This window comes from Lemur catta, chromosome 23, assembly GCF_020740605.2.
Source record: "Lemur catta isolate mLemCat1 chromosome 23, mLemCat1.pri, whole genome shotgun sequence".
In the NCBI taxonomy this organism is placed as follows: domain Eukaryota; kingdom Metazoa; phylum Chordata; class Mammalia; order Primates; family Lemuridae; genus Lemur; species Lemur catta.
The window spans coordinates 18,411,389-18,433,935 of NC_059150.1; the positions used below are offsets into that span (position 1 = coordinate 18,411,389).

Sequence of the window (22,547 nt, forward strand, 5' to 3'; positions counted from 1 at the left end):
TTAACCAGAGTGTCAAAGAGGAGAATAACCCAAAATAAGGTTTGGGGTGACTGCCCCAGGATGACTTTCAGTTCTGAGATTCTAAACTTCAAATTCATGTACCAACATCTTTGAGCACCAAAGGCCAAGGAAATTTCCACGGAGCATGCACTGGTGAGAAAAGAAGATTCTTTAGGTGCTTGGGACGTTGACTAGTGGGCTATAATCTTCTGAAATAATGAAGAGGAGAAAGGCCTCAGGTCTCCAGGCCCTTTCGTGCTTCCCCACTCACCAGCCCCTGACTCATATACAGTCAGTGGGGAGCTGTGATGGAGGCCATGTGGATGGAGATGTTGTCATTCGTGCCTGTTTGTCTCCACCAAAAAGGATCGGTGCTACACCGTGCCGGGCTGCCCCTGCCTGCAGTAAGCATGCCAGTGGGCCCCGGGTGCTTCCTGCAGGTGCTGGCACTCAGTCCCTTCCCAGAGCACGAGCTGAAGGAGACCTAACGCCCAGCTGCCATGCAGGGAGGACTTCCAGGCAGCGCACCCTGTCACTAGGGACCAAGAACATACGAGCAGGCAGTAGAAATCAGTCTCACTCTATCTCCACTCTCAAGCTCCCTTTTTCTCTCTCCCCTCCTCTTCTCCTTTCTGGCTCTCCTTCCGTATTCTCTTTCCATTTCTTTGATTGTTCTCCTCCCTCTTCCCCTCCCTTCTTTCTGCTGTGACCTCTAAGTTGGCTCCGCATTATTGTGCAAGATGCTAGTTACATAACATGGCTTAGGAAAGCAAAACAACCTGCAGCCTGCCATGCCAGGCTGGGTGAAACTTAGCATGAAAAGGAAACACGGGTTCTCGGCACTTCTGGGCTTTTCTGGACTATCTACAAGGAGCATCAGATGGATGAGGCTTACATGTTCCACGTGTACCAGACTCTAAATTTCTCTTGAGACTAACTCAGCCGGACCTTGCTTTTCAATCTTAAAAGGCAGAGAAAAGCATGTCAGAGACAAGGGTGGGCGTGGGGAGGGGGTCGGGGGTGGTAGAGAGACTCAGTGATGACATATTGTGAGGACCAGGTCAAGAATCTTCTATTCTTTCCATCCTCTGTCACCAGCTCTGGAATTCTTACTCAGCATCTCCTTTGCACAATCCACAGTAATTTAGTAGCCCCTAGACGTGTTTCTTGGGTTTTCAAGAGTTGTCTAGACAAAAAGGCAGGCGTGCTAATATTTCCAAGTTCCCAGAAGGGATGTACGTTAACCTTGGCTCCTGGGGATTGTCTGTGGCTCCCAGATCCTGGTTATTCAAGTAGAAATATTAATAAGACCCCCTTAGGATCCTCTGGGAGTGCTGGAGCAAGAATACAGAAGAAGTCTTTTGAGGTTTCTGGGTTTGTATTCTTTCTGCTGAGGATTTGTCTTTCGTCTTCAAGCACCGGAAAAGCCAATCCACAAAGTCATTTTTTTAGAATTGGAGAAAGCTTGGCCTGGGGTAAGGAAGGCATCGATCACGTTGTATATACGTCCTCTCCAAATATTTTAATCTAAGTGAAACGTGGTTACAAGGAGTGTCGAGGGAGGTGATGCATATCTGTGAAGGCAAAGAGGTTCTCACGGAGGAACGTGCAGGTTTGGGCTTGTAGCAGGTCTAATGTGAATGTAGAAGTTGCAGCTGGCTTTGGAAGGCCTATTGGAGTCCAGTCTGGAAACCGTTATATGCATAAACAAGCACTTTGGAGGTTTTATGTCCCTATAGACATTGCCTCTTTCCCCTTCTCTGCTTTAGGCTCCCTGAGTGCCTCCTAGAGAACCTTCCTGGTGTTTGGGGTGGAGAAGGGGAAAGAAGTAACCAATATCATCCCTTGCTCCCTAGAGATTAATCTCACTCTCTGATAGACAAGAGGGCAAATTAAAAGAACTATGAAATTAAAGGATTTGAAGGAAACCAGACATCTTAAATAAAAGACTTTCTCCCAAGGACAACACTTGGACCTGGACTATTGTCTCAGGGTCAAGTTGCCCATTACAGTGGATTTAAAGATAAGCCCGCAAATTATTTGATACTTTTTCCCTCAAGAGGTAGGGCTTTCCCTTCTCCGTAAGTGTGGACTGAATTTAGTGACACACCTTTAGCAAATAAAGTATAGTAAGAGTGATGGAATGTTCCTTCCAAGGTTAGGTTATAAAAAGGGTGTGGCTTCCTTCTCTCTCCATATATATACAGAGAAAGAGAGAGAGATGTTTTGTCTCTATCTTGGATCATTCACTCTGGGAAAAGGCATGTCACGGGCAGCACCAAGGAGGGACTCGTGTGGCAGGGAATTGGACCCACTTAAATCTTCCTAGATGGCAGCCCTCACAGTTTGACTGCAACCTCCTAAAAGACTTCAAGGCAGAAGCACTCAGTTAAGTCACTCCCAGATTCCTGACCCTTGGAAATTATATGAGATAATAAATATTTGCTATTTGAAACTGTTACATTTTGGGGCAATTCATTATGTAGCAGTAGAGAGTACATTCATGATGCTTTCAAATGACACACAACCCTCAGGGTGGAGAGTGCTGGTCCAAGCCACCTGCGGACGGTTGTCGTTCAGCTTTAGGACCCAAAAGCACACAAAGCCCGAGTCCTCAAACAGAGAGAAATGGTTCTCCCTAATGTGAAAGAAATAGGTTAAATTATTTTATGGTTAAACATTACTATTAGTACTAATATAAAATGTTGCCTCATATAATTTGTTTTCCCCAAAATGCTATATTAAGACATGGCATGTTCCTCTCTTTCAGGCTTCTCCAATGTACTTGAAATTCTGACTTTGGCTGTGAACCTTGATGACAAATAACTGATCATACGTTGGAGGAGCACTTTTACCCTCCAAGATGGCAAATTCAGCCTGGAACTGCTTCATTTCTGTGTTGGGTGCGATGGCTCACAGCATGAAATTCTAACTCTGGAAGGAATTTTGGAGATGTCCGTAGCTTATCTCAGGATGGTGGCGTTTCTGGAGAAGCGAATCATTTAATGCCACGGATAGTCTGAGGATCCCAAGGGCAGGAGGAACCTAAGAAGACTCAGCTGCTCCAGGACATAGCAACTGGGATGATCACCCCCAAAAGCCCTGCATTTGGGGTCAGGGAAAGGAGGAGATTTGTGAACCAGCTAATTTGGGATTAACTGTGGGAATGGGGCAGCTCATACACAAACCACTAACACGTGAGGTTAATGCTTGTGAATAAACTGAACCCCCACCCCCAGCCTTCTGTCGTCTTCCTTTAGCCAGTGGCACTTCAGTGACTTTTCTCTGGCAATTTCTTTTCTTTTTTTCCTTTTTATTTATTTCTCCTGCCCTGGAAACTCTGACAATTTAATTTGACAAACATTTATTGAAGCCTTACTTGGCTAAGTGCTAGGCCACAGATGTATTTATATAAAAATGCTTGCTGGCAGGGTGGCTCACACCTATAATCCTAGCACTCTGGGAGGCCGAGGCTGGAAGATGGCTTCAGGTCAGAAATTTGAGACTGGCTTGAACAAGAGCAAGACCCTGACTCGACAAAAAAAAAAAAAAAAAAAAAAAAAAAACAGAAAAAGTAGCTGGGTGTGGTGGTGTGCACCCGTAGTCCCAGCTACTCAGGGGGCTGAGGCAGGAGGATCACGTGAGCCCAGGAGGTTGAGGTTGCTGTGAGCTATGGTGGCGCCACTGCACTCTAGCCAGGGCTACAGAGTGAGACTCTGTCTTGGGGGAGAAAAAAGTTAATAGCTCGGCAGTTTCTGGATCCTAAACCCACCTAAGAATGAGCCTGGTGGTAGATTGTTTGGGGAGAGGGGTCGTCTCTTGTAAAGGAAGCTCTGGGAAAGTGGATTCCCCTACTGTACTGTCTCGCTGATTAGATCGCAAGTTCCTTCCCAGAGACCAGGCAAATGTTCACTTCCTCCAACAAAAGCCCGCCTCCCTCCCGGCCCCCATGTGATACTGCACTGCATGCTGTAGTGTTACTGGAATGGAGTCACCACAGTATCACACACACAAGCTGGTGTGCACAGCACTAGGTCCAGGAATCCCACACTGATTGGTGACGCCAGTGACACTCTTTGGCTGGAAGAGGATAGTCACAAAGAAGAGGAAGAGAAGGATTTCCATTTACCTGTCCCCTCATTCATATGCTTCCCCCCAAGCACCAAAGTAGTGCCTATTTGACCCCCATCTTGTTTGGTTATTAATTTTTGGAGGTATCTTAAATGCCAATTCAATAGAGCAGTAAAATAGAGTCGCAAGAGAGGAGTTACTCTAGACCTTTATTGAAAGGCATACGCAGACAGGCTTCGGCACAGACTACAGGTTTAGGGGTAGAGGGCCCGCTGCATTTCAGTCGATAGATCTGCCGACCATGCCATGCAGTGGAAGAGCTGAACAAGCTGACAAGTTGCAATCAAGACAATGTAAGTAACTCAATCTGAAATCCATGAGGACAACTTGCTGTGGTACGAGCCCCCTGAAACGCAATTCATCAAATGACAACAGCAACCAACCATATGGACACTTCCTCTTAGGACTATGATGTTCCTCTCCTAGATCAGAGGAACTCCAGACAGTGGATCATAGACAACTACTTAGTAGTTGACGGTGCCTGAGAACCTCCTGTGCATTAAGCACAAGAGGGGGGAGATTAATGATTAAGAGTTGGCAGTAGACCCTTGTTTTAAAAACGACTATACCTTCTATGTCTCACCTCCCCACTCCTAATGACAGCTTTCTCAGCTCAGCAAATTCTCTTGTGTACTGCTTCTGGAAGATATATTCGTAAGTTCCTGTCTGTTTTGTAAGATACTGTATCTTGGGTAAAAGGCCTATGTGGGATACCTGTATTGTGAATCTAATACGTGCATATATGCGTCTTCTCACAAATATAGTATATGTCTATATTGTATCTATTGTGTATGTGCATATATCTGCATATTGTGAAATTAAGTATGAATTATTTTTTAACAAATGTCTGGTGATTGAGCTAAAGGCTGAAAAACTGTTTACAGTAGCAATCTACCTGAAGCTTTTGGAGGCAATGATAAACTGCCACTTTATATCAGTCGTAACTCTTAAAGAAACACGAGGCTCCAGGCTGCCTGAACCCAACCAGAATCAATTGAGCTAGTAGTTGTTCTTTTCTACAACACATGCCCAGGAAGGCTTGAGTTGTGCCATAATGTTTGCAGTGAAAAACAGTCAACATGTTTGATTCTTTTTAAGCTCAATAAAACAGATAGGCATCTTAGTGCCATGACCAGAGTTAAAACATAGCCAAACAACCAAGACCTCATAGGTTTGACACCAGCCAGTAGTTATAGGCTTAAAGTTCACAGAACCAGTATCTAAAAATTATTCATTAAACAAGTACTGCAGACACCATAAAAGGTCTGGGGATACAGTGGTGGGCAAGAAAAACAGGATCCCTGACTGCATGAAGTTCAATTAAAAAATCCTATTGAGTGATGGGACACTTTCTTTCTTTCTTTAGGATAGCAAGTTACTTTTACTTTTCTGGTCTAAGGGCCAAGCGGTAGCTGGAATTATTACCTATGTGAAGCCATTGGTGAGCTATTTGGAGCCCCAGCACAAAGCATTTGTTCAGAAACTTCTTTTATCCACTCACTAGTCTACGATTCTACCCAGCAGCACACATCTGGCTTTTCAAATGGCCCAGCCAAGGAATTCCTCGAAATCCTCTATGAGTGTGTGCTGCCATTTAGCTCTCATCTACTAACCTGTGGGATATTAAGGGAACTCATGTTGTTTAAGGAGTTCATGGAGACCTCCTTTTGCAAATACTGGCCTCTTGTCTCTTCAAGGCTGAAGGCTTGGCCATCATTGTTTAATCTCTCACTGGTAAAAGTTATCATGTAACCTAGTGTCTGCCAAATGAGCTATAAAAAACACCTTGGAAATACAAGGGGATTGCACTGTGACATGTAGGTCAAAGCTGATTCCAGGTGACAGGGTGGAGAAGGAAATATGCTGGTTGTTTCTGTCTCAATTCTGATCCTATGAATTGAGAATTCCTTTTCCTTTCCATGCAATCTTTATTGGGGAACTGGTTACAGCAAACAAAAACCCGTGTTTAGGTCATTGCCTCTTCAGTCTTGTGCTATGCTGTGTAGAATATACCTCCCTAAATCCTGTAAGGGTGACCCAGTAAAGACAACTTCAGCTGGGGAGGTGGAAGTAGAGATTCAAGAAATAAGAGTGACTACGTAATCTAACATCAAAACCAGGGAAATACTTAGGGTGAAAGAGGGCACTCTTAATCATGCTGGAACGGGTGTCAACTGGGACCACACCAGCAACCTAGTAGGTAGGATCTACTTTGAAAATTAAACCGTGATGTCAGGAGCGAACCTTCCTAAGATACCCTAACACCACGGATAGGTAGGATTATGTAAGACTAGAGCACAGTTTACAAAAGCCTAAAGATCATTGTAATTGCTATAACGGGCCCCAGCTCCCCTGATACGGAAAACTACCCTTTAAAAATGATCACTATTTCTCACCATGTTACTAACATTAGTAACATCATTTAATAGTATGGTGCACTAGTGTGTTGAACAACTGCTTGTTTGCTAGGTATGTGTATAGCATCATAGGAGCAAGAGGGAGATCCTACCCAGCCTAGTAAGAAATGAATAAAAAGTAGGAACTGGCCAGGATAAGATCTAAGAACTTTCAGGTAAACAGATCAAGAGCGAGCAAGGGCAGAGGTGTCAACATAGAGCTTTTGGGAAAATTACAAGCAGCCCATTGGTCTAGTGCAAGGAAAGATACATCCAAGGACAAGACTATGCCCAGGGCACAGCCAGCCTTCGACCAAGGTAGCAGTATGGTCAATATTTACTACTTAAATGAACCACTGGCAGTTTGGCAGAGAAGAGTAGAGCTAGCAAAACCAGTTAGTCACACATTAAATACTTTTAGGCTGTTATATTGAGCCAGGCATGTTCCAGACAATATTATAGCATGGTAGGTCAAAACCAAACTCAAGAGCACAGGGAGAGGGGCAGGGGTTGTACCCTGCTACAAAATTCTAGGGCTAGAAAGTATCATGATTGTGTGATCTGAGTCTAGATGAAAAAACAATCCCAGAAATCTCAAATACCCAAGCTCGAGACGTATAGGAAAGAGCTTGTCAGCAACATGACTGCAGTTTTAAAAACTCAAAAAGCAGATAAACTTCAGCTTACTTTGCCTCTTAAAACAAAACTGCTCCCCCTCCCCCTTTTGGGTTGGATATAAGGAATGAACTGGCACACAGGGATTTAAAAGAACCACAAAGAAACGAGTCAGAAGAGATCTTATAAATGTTAGGCTGATTTATAAGTGCTGCTCTGGGCAGTTACACAGTTTGTTTACAATGAGGTGTTATCTAACTCTGAACATACTGTACATGGCAATCAGAAGTCATCATGGCAAGAGAAAACCATGGCTGGCCTGCTGCCAACATAAAACCCACCACAGAACAGGAGGGGAAATTTGAGGATGAAGGTGAGTTTTTTATTATAAAAGAAAAAATAACTCCTCAGCATCTTAACAAAGGAAAGGAGTATTTTGCACTGGGAGAAGACACCAGGATACAAAATCACAAGGTCTGCCAACAGCCCTGTCTCCCTCTCCTCCAAGAGCAGAGGTGGAAGGACACAGTTGAAACAAATAAGCAATTACGTAAAATTACTTAGAAACCCTACAAATCTGATTAAACTCTAAAACTTCTATTTTGCTTTAAAAAATTTTTAATATATCAAAAGGCCTGCTTTAGTGACATGCTATTCCCACCAGAAAATAACCCCAACATCCCGTCAGTAACATGCTCAAGTTGACCAGCCAACTCATTTCTAAACCCGTGTGTGGACAAGTACATGTGTCTTTGAAAACAGAGCCCTGCGGACCAAGTGGCTGCTAGCTAACCTGCGTCCACCCATCAACCGAGCACTGCCCACCTCCTCTGGAGGGAGGGCAGGGCAGAGAAACCCTCAAGTGGCAACAAGGAATTAACCCCAAATCACCAACTCTCCAAGCACCCTTTCCCCCCACCTCCCCCTCAAAAGAGACTCATCTCCAAACCAGACTGTCTGCTTTACTTTGGCTCCCTGTGACCCAGATGGTTTTCATCTTTAGGAAAACACACATAATCCACACCCCCATATATATAATTTTTTTGTTTTTACATTTAAATATAAAAATACTACTCTGCTTTGTGTTATAAAGGAGGACCAAGCAATAAGAACCTTTTCTTCTTTTAAGGTAGGGCTAGCCATCAGTTTGCTCAGCTCTGTGTTGACGGGAGGGCATTTGGCCCCAGGCAAGGGAAGCGTGGCCAGAGACCAAGGGCATACTCCTCCCTGATCCCCAATCCCTACTTTCTCTCCCACTTCCCATTGTTTCCAGAAAGTTGGTTCTAAGAGACTTTTCTACCAAGAAGGGAAGTTCTGACCTGGAGTGGTAGGCCAAGCCTTCTCCTTTCGACTACCTCAAAGAAAAACTCCTCCCTCTCCTGCAAACGTGCTCCGTCTGGACAGCTATGCCTACTGGACAAGCACACCCCATTAAATGGAACCAGTGGTTACGTCCCTCCCACCCCACCCACTAACGCACTAGAAAGCTTCAGTGATAGGGAAAGAGGAGGGTGGGTGCAAAGAGATTAAGAACTTGACCCCTCTATCTTAGCCAAAGAAAGCAAGATTAACTGGGCACAAGGAATAAAAAAAGACCTTGATATTCCACCCTTTGAGTTACAACTGGGACAACAGGGAGGGGGGAGATTTGGGGTGGGATGGAGAACCAGGGGGGGCTCAACAGCTGCAAGTCTAGTCCACTTAGTTTTTGTACTGGAAGGGCTCGTCGCCAGTTTCATTGAGAAGACATGTGCGGATGAGGGCTTCTGTCACCGAAAAGGGGTCGCAGTTGGCAGAGGGACGGCGGTCTTCAAAGTAGCCCTTCTTCTCCTGGCCGACAGTCCGGGGAATGCGGATGCTGGCGCTACGGTTGGCGACGCCAGCGGAAAAGTCGTTGATGTTGGAGGTTTCGTGGAATCCAGTGAGGCGCCGGGCGTTGTCCAGGCCCCCCTTGGGATCGTAGGCGCGAATGTGGTACTGGTGCCGCTTGCTGAGTTTCTCGATGGCCTCCTCGATGTACCTAGAGGAAAAAGAAAAGATGAAGGTCCGGCCTTGTCACAAGGAAACAGGCCCTCTAGGGCAGGAGCAGGTATGGACCTAAGAATGAAGTTCACCAAAACACGGCCCCAGCAGAACAAATACTCCATGAGAGCAGCGACTCTGCCTTGTTACCCGTGAGTCCCGGCACCCAGAACAGTGCCCGATAAGCAGCAGGGTCAGTAGTTGAATAAAAAGATCCCAATCACCCGAAACTTTCTCTCACTCATAAGCATTAAGATTATCCTCATGCTTGTACTAACTTAGTTACATTTTCACACGCATGAATCTATTCAACACTTTCCCCTGTATCACAGATATGTGTTAACTCTATTTAGAGTAGACTTGGTACTTTTCAAATGGAAACAAAATGAAAGGATCAGAAAATTTTTGAAGCCAAGTATCAAGAGCTGAGGGGTATGTCTAGACTGAGAAGTCCAGCTTACTCATCCCTGATACAAAGATTTGGCATGTCATCTTGCAATGGAGACTGCTGGGACATTGAGAACTCTCTTCCCACGGTTTCTGTCACCGGAGAATGAAGCTGGCCCCAGAAGGCACTCACTTCAGACCATTCTCCTCCCGCATGGCCTTGGTGCTGAAGTTGGTGTGGCAGCCCGCACCATTCCAGTTCCCAGGAATGGGCTTGGGATCAAAGGTTGCTATCACTCCAAAGTCTTCACACACGCGATGCAAGATGAAACGAGCCACCCAGAGATGATCTCCCATGCTGATTCCTTCACAGGGTCCAATTTGGAATTCCCACTAGGAAGAATGGGAAGGCTGGTTAAAACAAAGCCAAGTGCTCATCCCAACCCAGAAGCTCCTAAACCTGCTGTCTTCTCTCTCACCTCTTCTCAGGTTTTGGGTTAGTGGCAGATCAGCAGGCCTGGCTAGCCAAAGTCCTCATTTGCCTACCTGCCTTTTTTCAGAAGCAGGAAGGATGGGCAAGAGCTGCTTACCTGGGCAGGCATGACCTCGGCATTAGTGCCCGCAATCTTGACTCCAGCATACAAGCAGGCTCGGTAATGAGCCTCCACGATATCCCTGCCGTAGGCTCTGTCTGCTCCCACACCACAGTAATACGGACCTGTAGAAGCACAAAGACAAAATGGTAAGAGTCAGGAAATTCAGAAAATCCCAACAGCAGAAATCAGAAGGCCCTCAACACCTGGAGTCACATCCCTGCCTTCACCCCCATTAGAGGGTGGAGAATACAGGGGGCTCCTCCTCGCTACTGCTTCAGTGGAGCCAAAGGTTCCCCCCTCAGTCCTGACTTTATACATCTACGTCCATTTCTGGATTTGGATGACGTGAGAGCTGTCATGTCATTTCAGCCAGTCTCAGCATCTCGATTCAGAAGGAGTTCCTCCCATCTCTGGACAGTTAAACACTTGGAGAGGAGTAGTTTTGCCTGTAACCCAAGGAGACTTACCCTGGGGCCCAGGGAAGCCATTGGAAGGCCAGCCGAAGGGGTGCCCATCTGTCCCCATGAGAGTATATTCCTGCTCCATTCCAAACCAGGGGTACTGGTTGCTCACCATGTCCATTATCCGTTTACAGGTGTGCCTCAAATTGGTCTCTAGAAAAAAACAAGTCAACAGGCCATCAGGAACCTAAGGACACATGCTGAATCACAATGCTGATGGGAAAATATCCTCAGATTCCACATGGCTGAGGTATGCATTATAGGCTGAACTGACCCAGTGTAAACCTTTCTGTGTCCCATCACTTATAAGTTAGAAAAATGGGAGAAGCTGTTGTTATACATTTATAGGGAAACTCTGAGCGCCATCAGTATAATTAAACTCAGTTACAACCAAGTCACATGGGAGAGGATCCAGCACAGAGCAAGTGTTCACCCTATCTGCATTGCTGGCCACCTCCCAAGCCAAATGCCAGGCTCTTAACCCTCTATTCACAAAGTAGCTGCTTCTAGCTGTCAGACTTTTTCCTAGTTTCTCAGGCACTTAGAGACAAACCTAATTCTTATTGGGACTCATCTGCCCATTAGAGGGCTTACATTCCAGGTGAGATTAAGTGCCAAGTTATACAGCATTGGCTGGTGCAAAAGAAAACAAGATGAGCTCAACTGGAAACAATTCCCAGCTAGAAACGAACTTTAAAACAGATAACTGACTGCTTAATTATGTTCCAAGAACCATTTTAAGACCTTTATATTAAAAAAAAAAAAAAAAAACACTCAACTGAGTCCTCGCAACAACACTGAGGTGGGTATTTTAAGTCTTCATTTTTACAGATGAACACACGAAGCTCAGAAATGTCACGTTAGGTAACATGCCCAGGTTATAGGGCAAGCAGCAGAGGCAGGACACCCGTGGTCATCTTGGCCTCAGGGCTCATGCCCTTTACCACACAATACTGCCCTCAAAACAAAGGTCCAGATTCACTCAATCTCACTGGCAGTGTAACAAGAGACTTCAGCTGGATTTAAAAAGATGACTGGCTAGAAATTGGGAACAGATATGTCAGGGCTTCCATGGTACTTTGTGCTGTTACAGCAACCTCAGGGCAAACGTGACAGTGAGCCAAGATGCTCATGCTTTATAGTCAGTGGATAAAAAAACAAAATAAGCTGTCCGGAATGAAAAGGTAACCAATATTTGATGTATAATTATTCCAAATGATTTGCACATATTAACTCATTGAACTTGGAGATGGGTTTTATTTTCCCCATTTTAAAAATCAAGGAAATGGATGTATGGGAATAAATATTTTGCCCAAATAGTTAAGCAGCAGATCCAGGATTCAAACCCAACATTCAGCATCCAGAACCCAGGTTTTTGTTTTTTTTTTTTTTGAGACAGTCTCGCTCTGTTGCCCAGACTAGAGTGCCATGGCGGCCTACCTAGCTCACAGCAACCTCAAACTCCTGGGCTCAAGTGATCCTTCTGCCTCAGCCTCCCAAGTAGCTGGGACTACAGGCATGTGCCACCATGCCCAGCGAATTTTTTCTATATATTTTTAGCTGTCCAGATAATTTCTTTCTATTTTTAGTAGAGATGGGGGTCTCACTCTTGCTCAGGCTGGTCTCAAACTCCTGACCTTGAGCGATCCCTCCCACCTCGGCCTCCCAGAGTGCTAGGATTAAAGGCGTGAGCCACCGAGCCCGGCCCAGAATCCAGGTTCTTAAATTCACAGGCAGGAAGACTGTCAGTAAGGACTCCACCAGCAAACAGATTTAGAAGAATCCAACGCCATTTTATGCAACCAATGGAGACCAGGAGGATGGGCCATATTATCTCTTCCTCAAAGGGGAGTTCAAGGTGGAGACGCAGATACCTAATCCTCTAGATTCTAAATGCAGTTCTGAAACAGCTTAGCCTTCCCAACACTGATTTCAGAATGTCTTCTCCGTCCCCTCCACAGCAGTCATGGAGTGAAGTGGAGGCATCCCTCCCATCCTATACCCACCTGCAGGCTTTCGATTGTACTTGAAAACTTCACATAACACCAGCTTGTTGGGGTCCTTGCGGAAGGGGTCCCGAAACATGGCAGCAGGCACGAGATACATGTCACTGTTGGAGCCTTCAGACTGTAAAGTACTAGAGCCATCGAAATTCCACTCAGGCAATTCTGGGGTAAAAAAGAGAAATTAAAAATGGACAGAAGTTTCCTAGGCAATGCAAAGACAGCCAGCCCCTCATTCATCTTTCCATCTTTAAAGATCTATTTTCTCTTTTCTAGGAAGTCAGTAAAAGGCATAAATGCCACCATTAAAATGTAAACCTTGAAGTCTGTACCTAATCCTACAGTCTGATCCCTTCCTATCTGAGTTCTAAGTAAACCACTGCATCACTTCCTTAAAAGAAAGGACAGTCCCAAGAACCTAAGGACATTTCCTCCCTAAATAAGTCTACTGTATGCCAAGAGATAAACTGAGGCATTCTGTTATCACTACTGGCAAGTCAGCATTTAAAATACTGAGATGGGGACGATTCTGATCCTTCCACTAGGCCATCTGTATTGCCTCCTTCTCTTATGCCCCCACCATGTCTATGCACTGCTTTAGCTCAAGTTGTGTCCTTATTTTATAAGGGGCACCAACAACTGGCAGGATGACTTATGCAAGAATGCACGCTTATCACTTATGCACTTCTCCTGGTATGTTTCCAAGGCTGGTTTGTCTGTACAGCTCACGGAGTTCTCTGAAGGCAGACCAGACTCACCTTGCATCCCCAGTACCTGTTCAGTACCTGCCACATAGCAAGAACACTATATAGGCTTTCTATCATCATTCATTCATTCACCCAAACATGGAACATTATCAGAAAAGTAAGCTATCCGAAGGTAGGTAGGAGGCAGTATTTCCCTCTAGGCCCTCTCCAGAAAGCGGATGGGGATGGCTATGGCTTGTTCTAGACTGAAAAACGAAGGTGACAACTATAGTATAGTAGCAGCTCCTGGAGGGATAAGCAATCAGACAGTTTTAAGAATTTCCAAGAGTGGCAACAACTAAAAACCAGTTCCATTTAGAAACCACTTTAGAACATTTGTCTTGCATCTGGAAATCCAGTGATATGTGTATTAAACAGAGTTTTCAAAAATTCTGTAAAACTAGATGGCATATGCAGGATAGAGCAGTAGTTTTCAAACTGGGTTCCTAAGGGGGTCTTAGAGTTAGCTAAGTAGCGATGGACAAATCAGCAAAGTCTCCGAGAATCCTCCCAACGTTCCACACACCAGACTTGGTTTTTCTTCAATATACTGGCTTACATGCAAGATTCCATTTTAATAAAGGGCTCCATTGTTGCTATGCTTTGAGGCAGTGTAGGGGCTTAACGCTGACTGAGTGTGAAGTCGGCAAAGCCCTACCTTAGAAAAGCTTTACCAACAAAATAAAGAGGCCTAATCCAGTGGCTTGGTCTAAGGCTGCCACCCACCCTCATGCTGCTCCGTCCCACAGCGCCCGGCTCACCTTCCACGCACTTGGGCTCGCAGTCCAGGGTGCGGGTCTTGCAGCGCAGTCCTTCCCCGGTACCATCGATCCAGATATACATGGCTTGGACTTTCTCACCCTGAGGCAGGGACATATACACCTGCTTGATGCCTTTGTTTAAGTGGGAACTTGCTGAGGTGGCCATGGTGGAAGGTGTTCTGGGGAGAAAAATAATAATATTGTTAACACCCACTCCGAACAGTTCCCCGGGAGGAATGGCGCAAGAGGGACAATTGAAGCAAAAAGCCAAGTGGAAGCTGTGAGCTCTTCCTCTTCAGGAGTCAACACACCTAAAGTTATAATAGTTATTCACTCTGCTTTTAGGGAGATTAAAGTTTTATATTACACAAATATCTCCTTATAAGAATGGACTGCAAAAATCTGATCAGCTTTTGATGCAATTAAAGCAGACGCCTGCCAAAGGAAAGATCAAGCCCTTGGGACTAACTCTTGAAGGCTCTTTGCATCCTGAGCTCAGAGTCTGAAGTTCCACAGCTCCTGCACATCCCAGAATTCAGACTTCTGAGGACTCAGCTCTAGCTCCTTAGTACTAAGCTACTAAGAGGATACAAAAGTTCAAAAATATAAAGTTTACAAAATATACCTTCTCCTAACACAAGTAAAATCCAGCCACAGAAAGGCTTGGCTGCTATTGTTTCTGTTTTGAGTTTTCTCTTTGCTTTCATCTTAGTTGTGGTCTTAATGGAAACCTACTCCCTCCCCACCACCCTCCCTAAAACTTCCACACATTTAGATTTGAGGATGAAACACGGTTACAAGACTTAAAAAGCTGGAGGATTCCTAAAAAGAACTGCACCTTTTACCATCACTAAGGTAAAAAAAAAAAAAAACAAAACAGCTGACAAATCGGAGTTCAAGGTGCATGCTGCCATAATTTTCCCTTAAGATAAGCTGGTGTGATGCAAAATTCTCCCTTAAGATAGGCTCAGATTTAAGTGTGAGAACGACAATATTCTGAGATTCCACTACAGAACTTTTCAAGTAATTAAGAAATTCCCACTTCTAAATCAAAAAAACCTGGGATTTCAAAAGCTGAGGCATGCTAAAAACTGCAAGCCACTGCCACAAAACCTCTGAAAAAGAAACTCTTAAGCACACCAGCCTCAGCACAAGAGGAAACCGTTCTCCGCCCTCCCTCTGTGGCCCGGGGTGGCTGGAAAGGGAACACATTGTTCTCCTCCGATGGCTTGGGCAACTTTCTGAAGTACAGAGACAAAGTTTCTATGGGCAACCATCCATGTTTGCCCAGCTGAAAACATAACTGCTTTACCCTCCGACGGCCTCACCCTTCCCCTGGGGGAAGAGGAGAACCTCCTCTGTCAAGTCGTATTAAAGGACCAATACCTCCGCCTACAGCGTCTAAAAGACGTGGTCAAATCCCACCCCCCATCCCCAGCCGCCCTCAGCTCCCCCCCAACCTCTCAGCTTTCCTCTCCAAGCTATTACACCTCCAACACCACGCCACACTCTCAAGCCTCAGTTCCGGGTCTCCTGCAAGCCTAGTGCACTGTATCCACTGGTACCGCCGCAGTGCCAACTTTACGTGGGGGGGATGGATTCGGAAGTTTTCAGCGGTTTTTGCAGCTGCCACCGGCTCCGGGGTCGTCCACCCTGCCCCTCACTCACCCCAGCCACAGAAAGTCAAGCGTAGCGTTGGGGTTGCCCTCTCTAGCCCTCCTCCTTTTAGAGTGGCGTTCGCGCCGCTCCTCCTGTTCCGAGTCCCTCCTGTCCGAGTCCCGCTGGTCCAAGCACCGGAGCTTTCTGGGCGAGGGCGACGGAGAGGGGGACGGAGAGAGGGACAGAGAGGGGGACGGAGAGCGGTCGGACCGGGAGGTGCAGCAATCGGCAGGCTGGTGGGTTGAGGTCTTTATCTTGAGTCGCGGTTTCTCCCCGGAGTTCACCGAGTAGGCGACGAAACCGAAGCAGTTGGAGGGGGACCCCGAGGACCGTGACTCCCCGTCCTCTTCTTCATCTTCATTCGCTGCTTTCTTCGTGGATTTGCGGCCGGGGAAGGATCCCCGCTTCCCGCCCCCCGGGCAGTTGGGATAATCCACTTTGAGAGCAGCCCCTTCCCGCGGAAATTGCCGGAAAGTCGGCGCCCCGCCCCTCGGGCCCGGATCTCAGGGCCTCGCCGAGGGGGCCATTCCCTGCCGCCCGGGGGCTGGGGTGGGGCGGGGAGTGGGGGCGCCCGCGGGAGGGGCGGCGCGCGGCTGCTGCCCCGGCGCGGCCCGGCCTGTCCCCTGGCGGCCACGCTGAGGCCCGGCCTCTCCATTGTTCGGTCACACTGGAAGGCCGCCGGGACCCCCTGGCAGGAGCCGGGCGCGCAAACAACGCTCACGATCACTCGCTTCAACCCAGGCGTCTAAACGGTTGCCAATACCCCGGCGACCCCCCAAAACGCGCCGCCGCGGAGGAAGGGCGCGAGGGGCTCGCGGCTCTCGAGCGTCCCGCGTGCGCTCCCGCAGGGGACGACACAGCCACTCCGCCCACAAGGCAAAACCACCGCGAGCCCAGGGCGCCGGGGGCGCCGAGAGGCCTCCAGGGGCCGCGCTCTGGGCGGCAAGTGGCGTCAAGATCAAAACAACTGCCCCCGCCCTCCGCAGAGCCGGGCCACGGGCGCGCCCCACCGTCGACAACAGGGACGGCAGAGACCCCCGGGAGGGGCGGCACGCGGGAAGCGCCAGCGTGCCCGATCCGGGCCCGGGAGGCCGAAGTGTGGCCCTGGGGACCGTGGTTGGGGGGTGGCCGAACCACGAGCCGAAAGAAAGGCCGGGTCGCCGCAGCTCGGGGGGAGGGGGTGGCGCGGACCACTTCGGCGTTACGGGGCCAGGCGGGCGCCTACCTGGGCGGCGAGAGCGAGGCGCGGAGAGACGCGAGGAGGCCGGTGTGCTGCTCAGACGCCCCACTCTTCTCCCATCCTCGGCTCTGCGGGGCCGCCTCCTGCCCCGCACCCTTTATCCGCGGCCCGGGGCCGCCCCCGGCGCCCTGATTGGCTCCCAGCGGCCGGGAGCCCGGGCCGATCAGCTGATGCGCTCCCGGGCCCCGCGGCCATTGGGCGCGCAGCCGTGCGGGCGCCGCCGGGTGGGGGCGAGCGAGTCTGGCAGAGAGAGAAAGGGACAGGGGCGTGGGGGAGGGGCGGAGAGGGGGAGGGGAGGGGCAGGCGGGTGGGCTGGCTGCGTGCGGAGGGGCGAGTCCCCGTGGGCAAGGGAAGCTTCCGCCTGCCGCCCGCCAATCTGGTGGTGTCCCCGTGGCCCCCCAGCCCGACGTCCTGAGGCCCCCAGAAAGGCGCCCCTGCCGCCTTCACGGTGACTAGTTTTGCAGGGAGAGCTCCCCGTGGCAATCTGGAACCAGGGAACCCAGTTTTGCCTTTTGTTGTGAGAGCGCCCCCCCGCGTGTTGCCCCCCGCGCGCTCGGGTTAAGTTTGAAGGGGAGCACGGGGCGCGGGAGCCGGGGAGCCCTGGGCTGGCCTGGGCCGGGGGGGCGGACCCCCCCCTGCCCCCCCCCGGGAGACAGGCCTGGGTTCCCAAAGCCTGGAGGAGCCCCCTTCCCCGGCTCTCATGGTGGGGTTGGGGAAGTGAACAGAACTCTTGGACTTCACATTTTGAATCAGAGTGCTGTGTTTCTCTGATTCCACAGAAAGGATTCTGGAGGGCGGTAGAAACAAAATCTGGAGACCTGTCTGATGTCGCCGGTGACAGACCTTAGGCAAGTCTTTCAGTCTCTCGGGGCCCAAGTTTGCTCATCTGCAAAATAAAGCGGCCATCAAAGGATGACCTTTAGAGCCTCCCACCAGATGTGAAGCTGTGTGCGAACTCTGCCCCAAGGGCAGCTGAAAGGAAAGTGGAGGTCTTGGCACGCTCCCTTAGAAGCCCAGGGTTCCTGGAGAATTTAAACATTCCTCAAACGAATTCTCTCTGGTTTTGCTTTTTAAGTGTGGCTTATTTTTAGTCTGGAAAATGAGAAAACCTCTTACTTCTCTCAACCTTGCTGTGATAGTTGGGAAAATATTTGAACACAATCTTGAAATGGGTGTTTGCCAACAGATGCACAATAATTATGTGTATATAGAGAGAGACAACATAAATGAACGTACACATATGTATGTAGCTATCAGTGCTATTACTTGATCATTCTATTTTTAGTGCCTGAAATCCACCTGATGGTGTCTAGCCTTTATTGCATCTTTCAGGAGCCCCAGTCTTTGAGACTCTGAGATTTTGAAGACTAAGATTTCATGCTTCCAGTGCAATTGGAAGAGGAAGGGAAGAAGTTTGTTCTTCTGGTTGTGTTTTGTACCACAAATATGGGAAAGAAATGTTGCCTCTGACCACACACACATAACTTGGCTTCCTTGGTCAACATCCCTTTCCTTTAAGAGCATCTGACACTGTAGTGCTTTCAAATGACAGATGGGGGTTTTTGGTGTGTTTCTGACTGGTGACATTTTGGACTGGGTAAAGTGCCTTGCAAATTCCTTGTTAAATTACAGTTGAAGTGTTATAATGTGGTAGCTAAAGGCAGGGCTTCGGGTCAGACAAAGCAAGGTTCAATTCCCAATTTTACCTCTTACCACCTTTGCGTTGGCCAAGTTACTTACATGAAGCCTCACTTTCTGTGTCTATAAAATAGGGACAATAATAGCTACCTTTTTATAAAAGGATTAGTTGTGATAGCACATGCAAAAGAGATTAGGGTAGTGTCTGAAAGATAGTAAATGTTTAGAAAACACTAATTATAGCTATTATAGGCCAAGATAATCTGAAGAGATTGTATTCTTTTCCCATAGCAACTCATTCAATACAAGTTTCTGACTCAGTGTTAATAATGCTCCACCATTGGTTTCATGAAAATGGGCTTAGGCCTGGTAACAGAGTGAGTTGTCTTCATTTCTTTCTGCAAAATCTTAAGTTTGAATGGTTGAAGAGGGGGAGTAGAAGAGAAAAATGATGTTTTTGCTTAAAAAGATACTAATTTCCAGGCCAGGCGTGGTGGCTCACGCCTGTAATCCTAGCACACTGGGAGGCTGAGGTGGGAGGATTGCTCGAGCTCAGGAGTTTGAGACCAGCCTGAGCAAGAGCGAGACCCTGTCTCTACTAAAAATACAAAGAAATTAGCTGGACAACTAAAAATATACATAGAAAAAATTAGCTGGGCATGGTGGCGCATGCCTGTAGTCCCAGCTACTCGGGAGGCTGAGGCAGGAGGATCGCTTGAGCCCAGGAGTTTGAGGTTGCTATGAGCTAGGCTGATGCCACAGCACTTTAGCCCAGGCAACAGAGCAAGACTCTGTCTCAAAAAAAAAAAAAAGATATTAATTTCCAGATGCCAAACTATCGAAGCATAAACCGGAGACTTCTACTGCACTCACTACCAGCATCTATGACAGGGTTGGCAAGCATAGTAGTAGAAAATGGAATAGTGAGGTGCAAACTCAGTTTTTAAGCTTATGGTACTTCTGCTCTTTGAGTACCTGCTTCCCTTGCTAGGTATCTTGACCTCCTTGAGCAGTTTATTTATCTCCATATCCCCCAATAGTGGCCAGGGTAAGTGTTCAATAAATGATGTTTGTTGACCACACAAAAATGACAGCGGCACCATCAAGAGGATAAGTGCTTTGAGCTGCTTTTCTGAGAATGGAAATAGATTTGCTTTGATCCGTTCATGTGACCAGGGGCATGCTTTGTAAGGATTAGGAACGTAATACATGACCATGGACTCTTTCGGGAGTGAACAAGAGGCCTTATCCTCCTAGGTCAGCCCCACATTTACTTGGAGACCCAGATGAATCCAAGAACTGAGCAGGGAAGCTTAAGAGTATATGAGGGAAGAAAAAGCAAAAGAAAGTCCTTTAACCGGTTCGCCCCCAGAAACCCAGATTGGAATTTTAGAGAAGTTACAAGTAGAACGGTCTCTTTCATCCAGTTTGACTTTGCTGTGCCTGCTGTCCTTTGTTCTCCTTCCCCTTCTTCCCTAAATTGCCACCCACCCCCATCCTCCACTCCCTCCATAAAAAGGGCATTAGAATGCTTGAACCCATGAACTTTCCTATCTCTAGGTACACTCGGTATTAAAGCCGACAGGGGCTTCTATTGCATGTACTTTGAAGTCAGGTTTTCCTCTCTTTGTGTTGCTATGTCCAAGGGGTGGGTGGAGTGGGAGAGCAATATTACAGGTAAAGATTTTGTTCCAAATCTGCAGAAATAGCCCAGGACTAAAAGTATTTCTTCAGTGTTGTTCCGCTGCCTGAACTACGGGCAGAACAAGATGTATTCATGAAGTCCCATCTTGTCTTAGGTGGGCTATACCTGTGAGTTCTCCTCACAACTTCTTTCTCTCTCCTTTAAAGGATCCATTCTCACTCTGTAGGTGTGAAGTCCTTAACCTGGTGATCTGAGAGTGCCTATGTGATTGTCTTACACTCATTAGACACAAAATTTAGGGTAGGGCTCAAACAGACCCAAACCTTCAATCCTAACATGCTGTTTAGGAAATGGAGTTTTCCTTATATAGAAATGATTTCAACAGGCATCCAATGAAACCTTTAAATCATGCTAAAGAGATAAAACTGAAACCCAACCCAGAATTGTAAGCTATTCTTCTTCTTATTATTATTTAATAAACCAACACCAATTCTTTCCAAAAGAATAGACCATAGTAGAATCCTAAACCAAAACAAGAAAAGAAAAGAAAACAAAGAAGAAGAAAAGCAGCAACTCTGGAAGTTGATGGCATTATTCTTAAATCATAGTTTGGGGAGAAGCTGTGGTTGGCCAAGCTTTCAAATTCGCCTCTATACAGTTAGAGTAGGTTATACTTCAGTTCAGTAACTGACACTGAGCACGGAGGAATTGCTCTTCATATTCTTTGATTGTTTGATATTTTTCACCTCAGAAGAGGAAACTGGAAGTTCAAGTCTCAGTCATATCTCTTATAGCCTGATTTGGGTTTTGTTGCATGCCTGCTGATATCATCCAAATGTAGGAACACACCATTTCCCAAGGTGTGTGTTAAGATTGAAGGGATGGGTCTGTCTGAGGTGTACCCCAAATCTTGTCTGGAATATGAAACTACTTGGAAGGTTGGGAAGAATCAGGTTCGTCTTAGCTAACAACATGGGAAAATAAGAAAATTAAAGCCACACAATTCTAAATTGGGGCTTCACATCATTCTAGAAGATGAGACCTAGATAACTTGTAGTAACTGGCCGAAGCCATGTTAGCGCAGTATTTTACAGCCTAATGTGCTTCCAAGGTGCCATTCCTTTGAGAACGTTTTTCTGTTCCCCTTCCTTCTGTCTCCTCAGTCTGTGGGTGATGTGTCCCTGGGCCACCACCTCTAAAATGTCTACAGTAGCCACCGAGGAAAGTACAGAGTTCAGGGCCAACCAGCTTTCCTCTGAATCCCACGTAATGGCTTACCCATCAACTTCTGTAGAGCTGACATTCAATGTATATTTCCTTTGTGAATTAACTAAATTACCAGAAAAACAATGCTGTACGGCAGGTTCTCTTTGAAGGACTATTTGGAGATCGTTTTGCTTATCTAATAAACTGTCCCTCATTTCATTGTTTGCTGAATCTGGGATTTTAGTAGATACGTTTGTTCTTTATTCTCAATGCATATATGGATCTACCTTTGCTCTCTAGATTGATTGGAACATTATTGAAGCTAATTAAAAAATTTAGGGACTTTAGTCCTCTGACTAAAAAATTATTTGGATCAGAGTGTGTCCTTTACTTAGTACTTTTCCCAAAGAAATCCTCAAGTGGGTCCACAGCTCTTCCTCCCTCACCTCCCCCAATCCTATTAGTTGATTTGCATCCCTGTTTATTTCACGTTCACATGCCAAATTTTAACGGGACACAAACAGCCCTAGGGGACGTTTTCTGGATGCTTGGGCAATACTTGTCTGCTTCTGTATTTTTCCTGCCCATCTCTCCCCTCCCCCACTTGTTTTAAACCGGTTGTTGAGAGACTTGTTTACTGGAATTGGAGAGCTAGAGGCTTGGCCAGGGCGATGTGAGCATAGTGCCCTCTGGTGGAATTTTGTGAAAATTACAAGCTCCACCCCTACCCCCACCCCCCCCCACCCCCCCCCCCCCCCCCCCCCCCCCCCGCCATAAGTATTTGGGAAGTTTTTTCTTGACTGGCCTTCGTGGGGAGGGCCATTCTGTTACATCCTAAATATAGTAAGTTGGATAACATGCAAGTTTGTTGCCTACACTGAATATTTGAGAGCTATTATGTTGGAGCTATCGCTTGATTACTAGAGGTTTATCATTACGAAATTAGGCTTCAGATGACTGGAAATGGGCAGCTATGTGTTTGTGCTTTTTCATCACCTGCGGTCAATGTGTAAGAGAGGGCAAGACAAAAGAAAAGCTGCC

The 22,547-nt window shown here is 47.0% G+C and overlaps 1 protein-coding gene across 2 annotated transcripts; it reads right to left on the bottom strand.

Moving 5' to 3' along the window:
- Positions 1-7,323: 7,323 nt before the first annotated feature.
- Positions 7,324-17,267, bottom strand: GLUL (glutamate-ammonia ligase). 2 transcript variants are annotated; one of them, XM_045536148.1, is made up of 7 exons: positions 17,003-17,267; positions 14,119-14,297; positions 12,615-12,776; positions 10,615-10,761; positions 10,142-10,269; positions 9,745-9,944; positions 7,324-9,162 (listed from the first exon to the last, which is right to left on the bottom strand). In XM_045536148.1, the coding sequence occupies exons 2-7, from the start codon at positions 14,282-14,284 to the stop codon at positions 8,844-8,846; spliced, it is 1,122 nt and encodes a 373-aa protein (XP_045392104.1). In that variant the 5' UTR covers positions 14,285-14,297; positions 17,003-17,267; the 3' UTR covers positions 7,324-8,843. The 2 variants fall into 2 exon arrangements, with proteins under 2 accessions (XP_045392104.1, XP_045392105.1); XM_045536149.1 differs by lacking the exon at positions 17,003-17,267 and adding an exon at positions 15,787-16,202.
- Between the last annotated feature and the right edge of the window lie 5,280 nt (positions 17,268-22,547).

Coding starts and splice junctions, on each gene's coding strand:
- GLUL (XM_045536148.1), bottom strand. CDS start 14,284: ATGGCCACCTCAGCAAGTTCCCACTTAAACAAAGGCATCAAGCAGGTG. Junction 10,762..12,614: donor GTACAATCGAAAGCCTGCAG/GTGGGTATAGGA, acceptor GTTTTTTTCTAG/AGACCAATTTGAGGCACACC. Junction 9,163..9,744: donor CGGGAGGAGAATGGTCTGAA/GTGAGTGCCTTC, acceptor TTTTTCCTCTAG/GTACATCGAGGAGGCCATCG.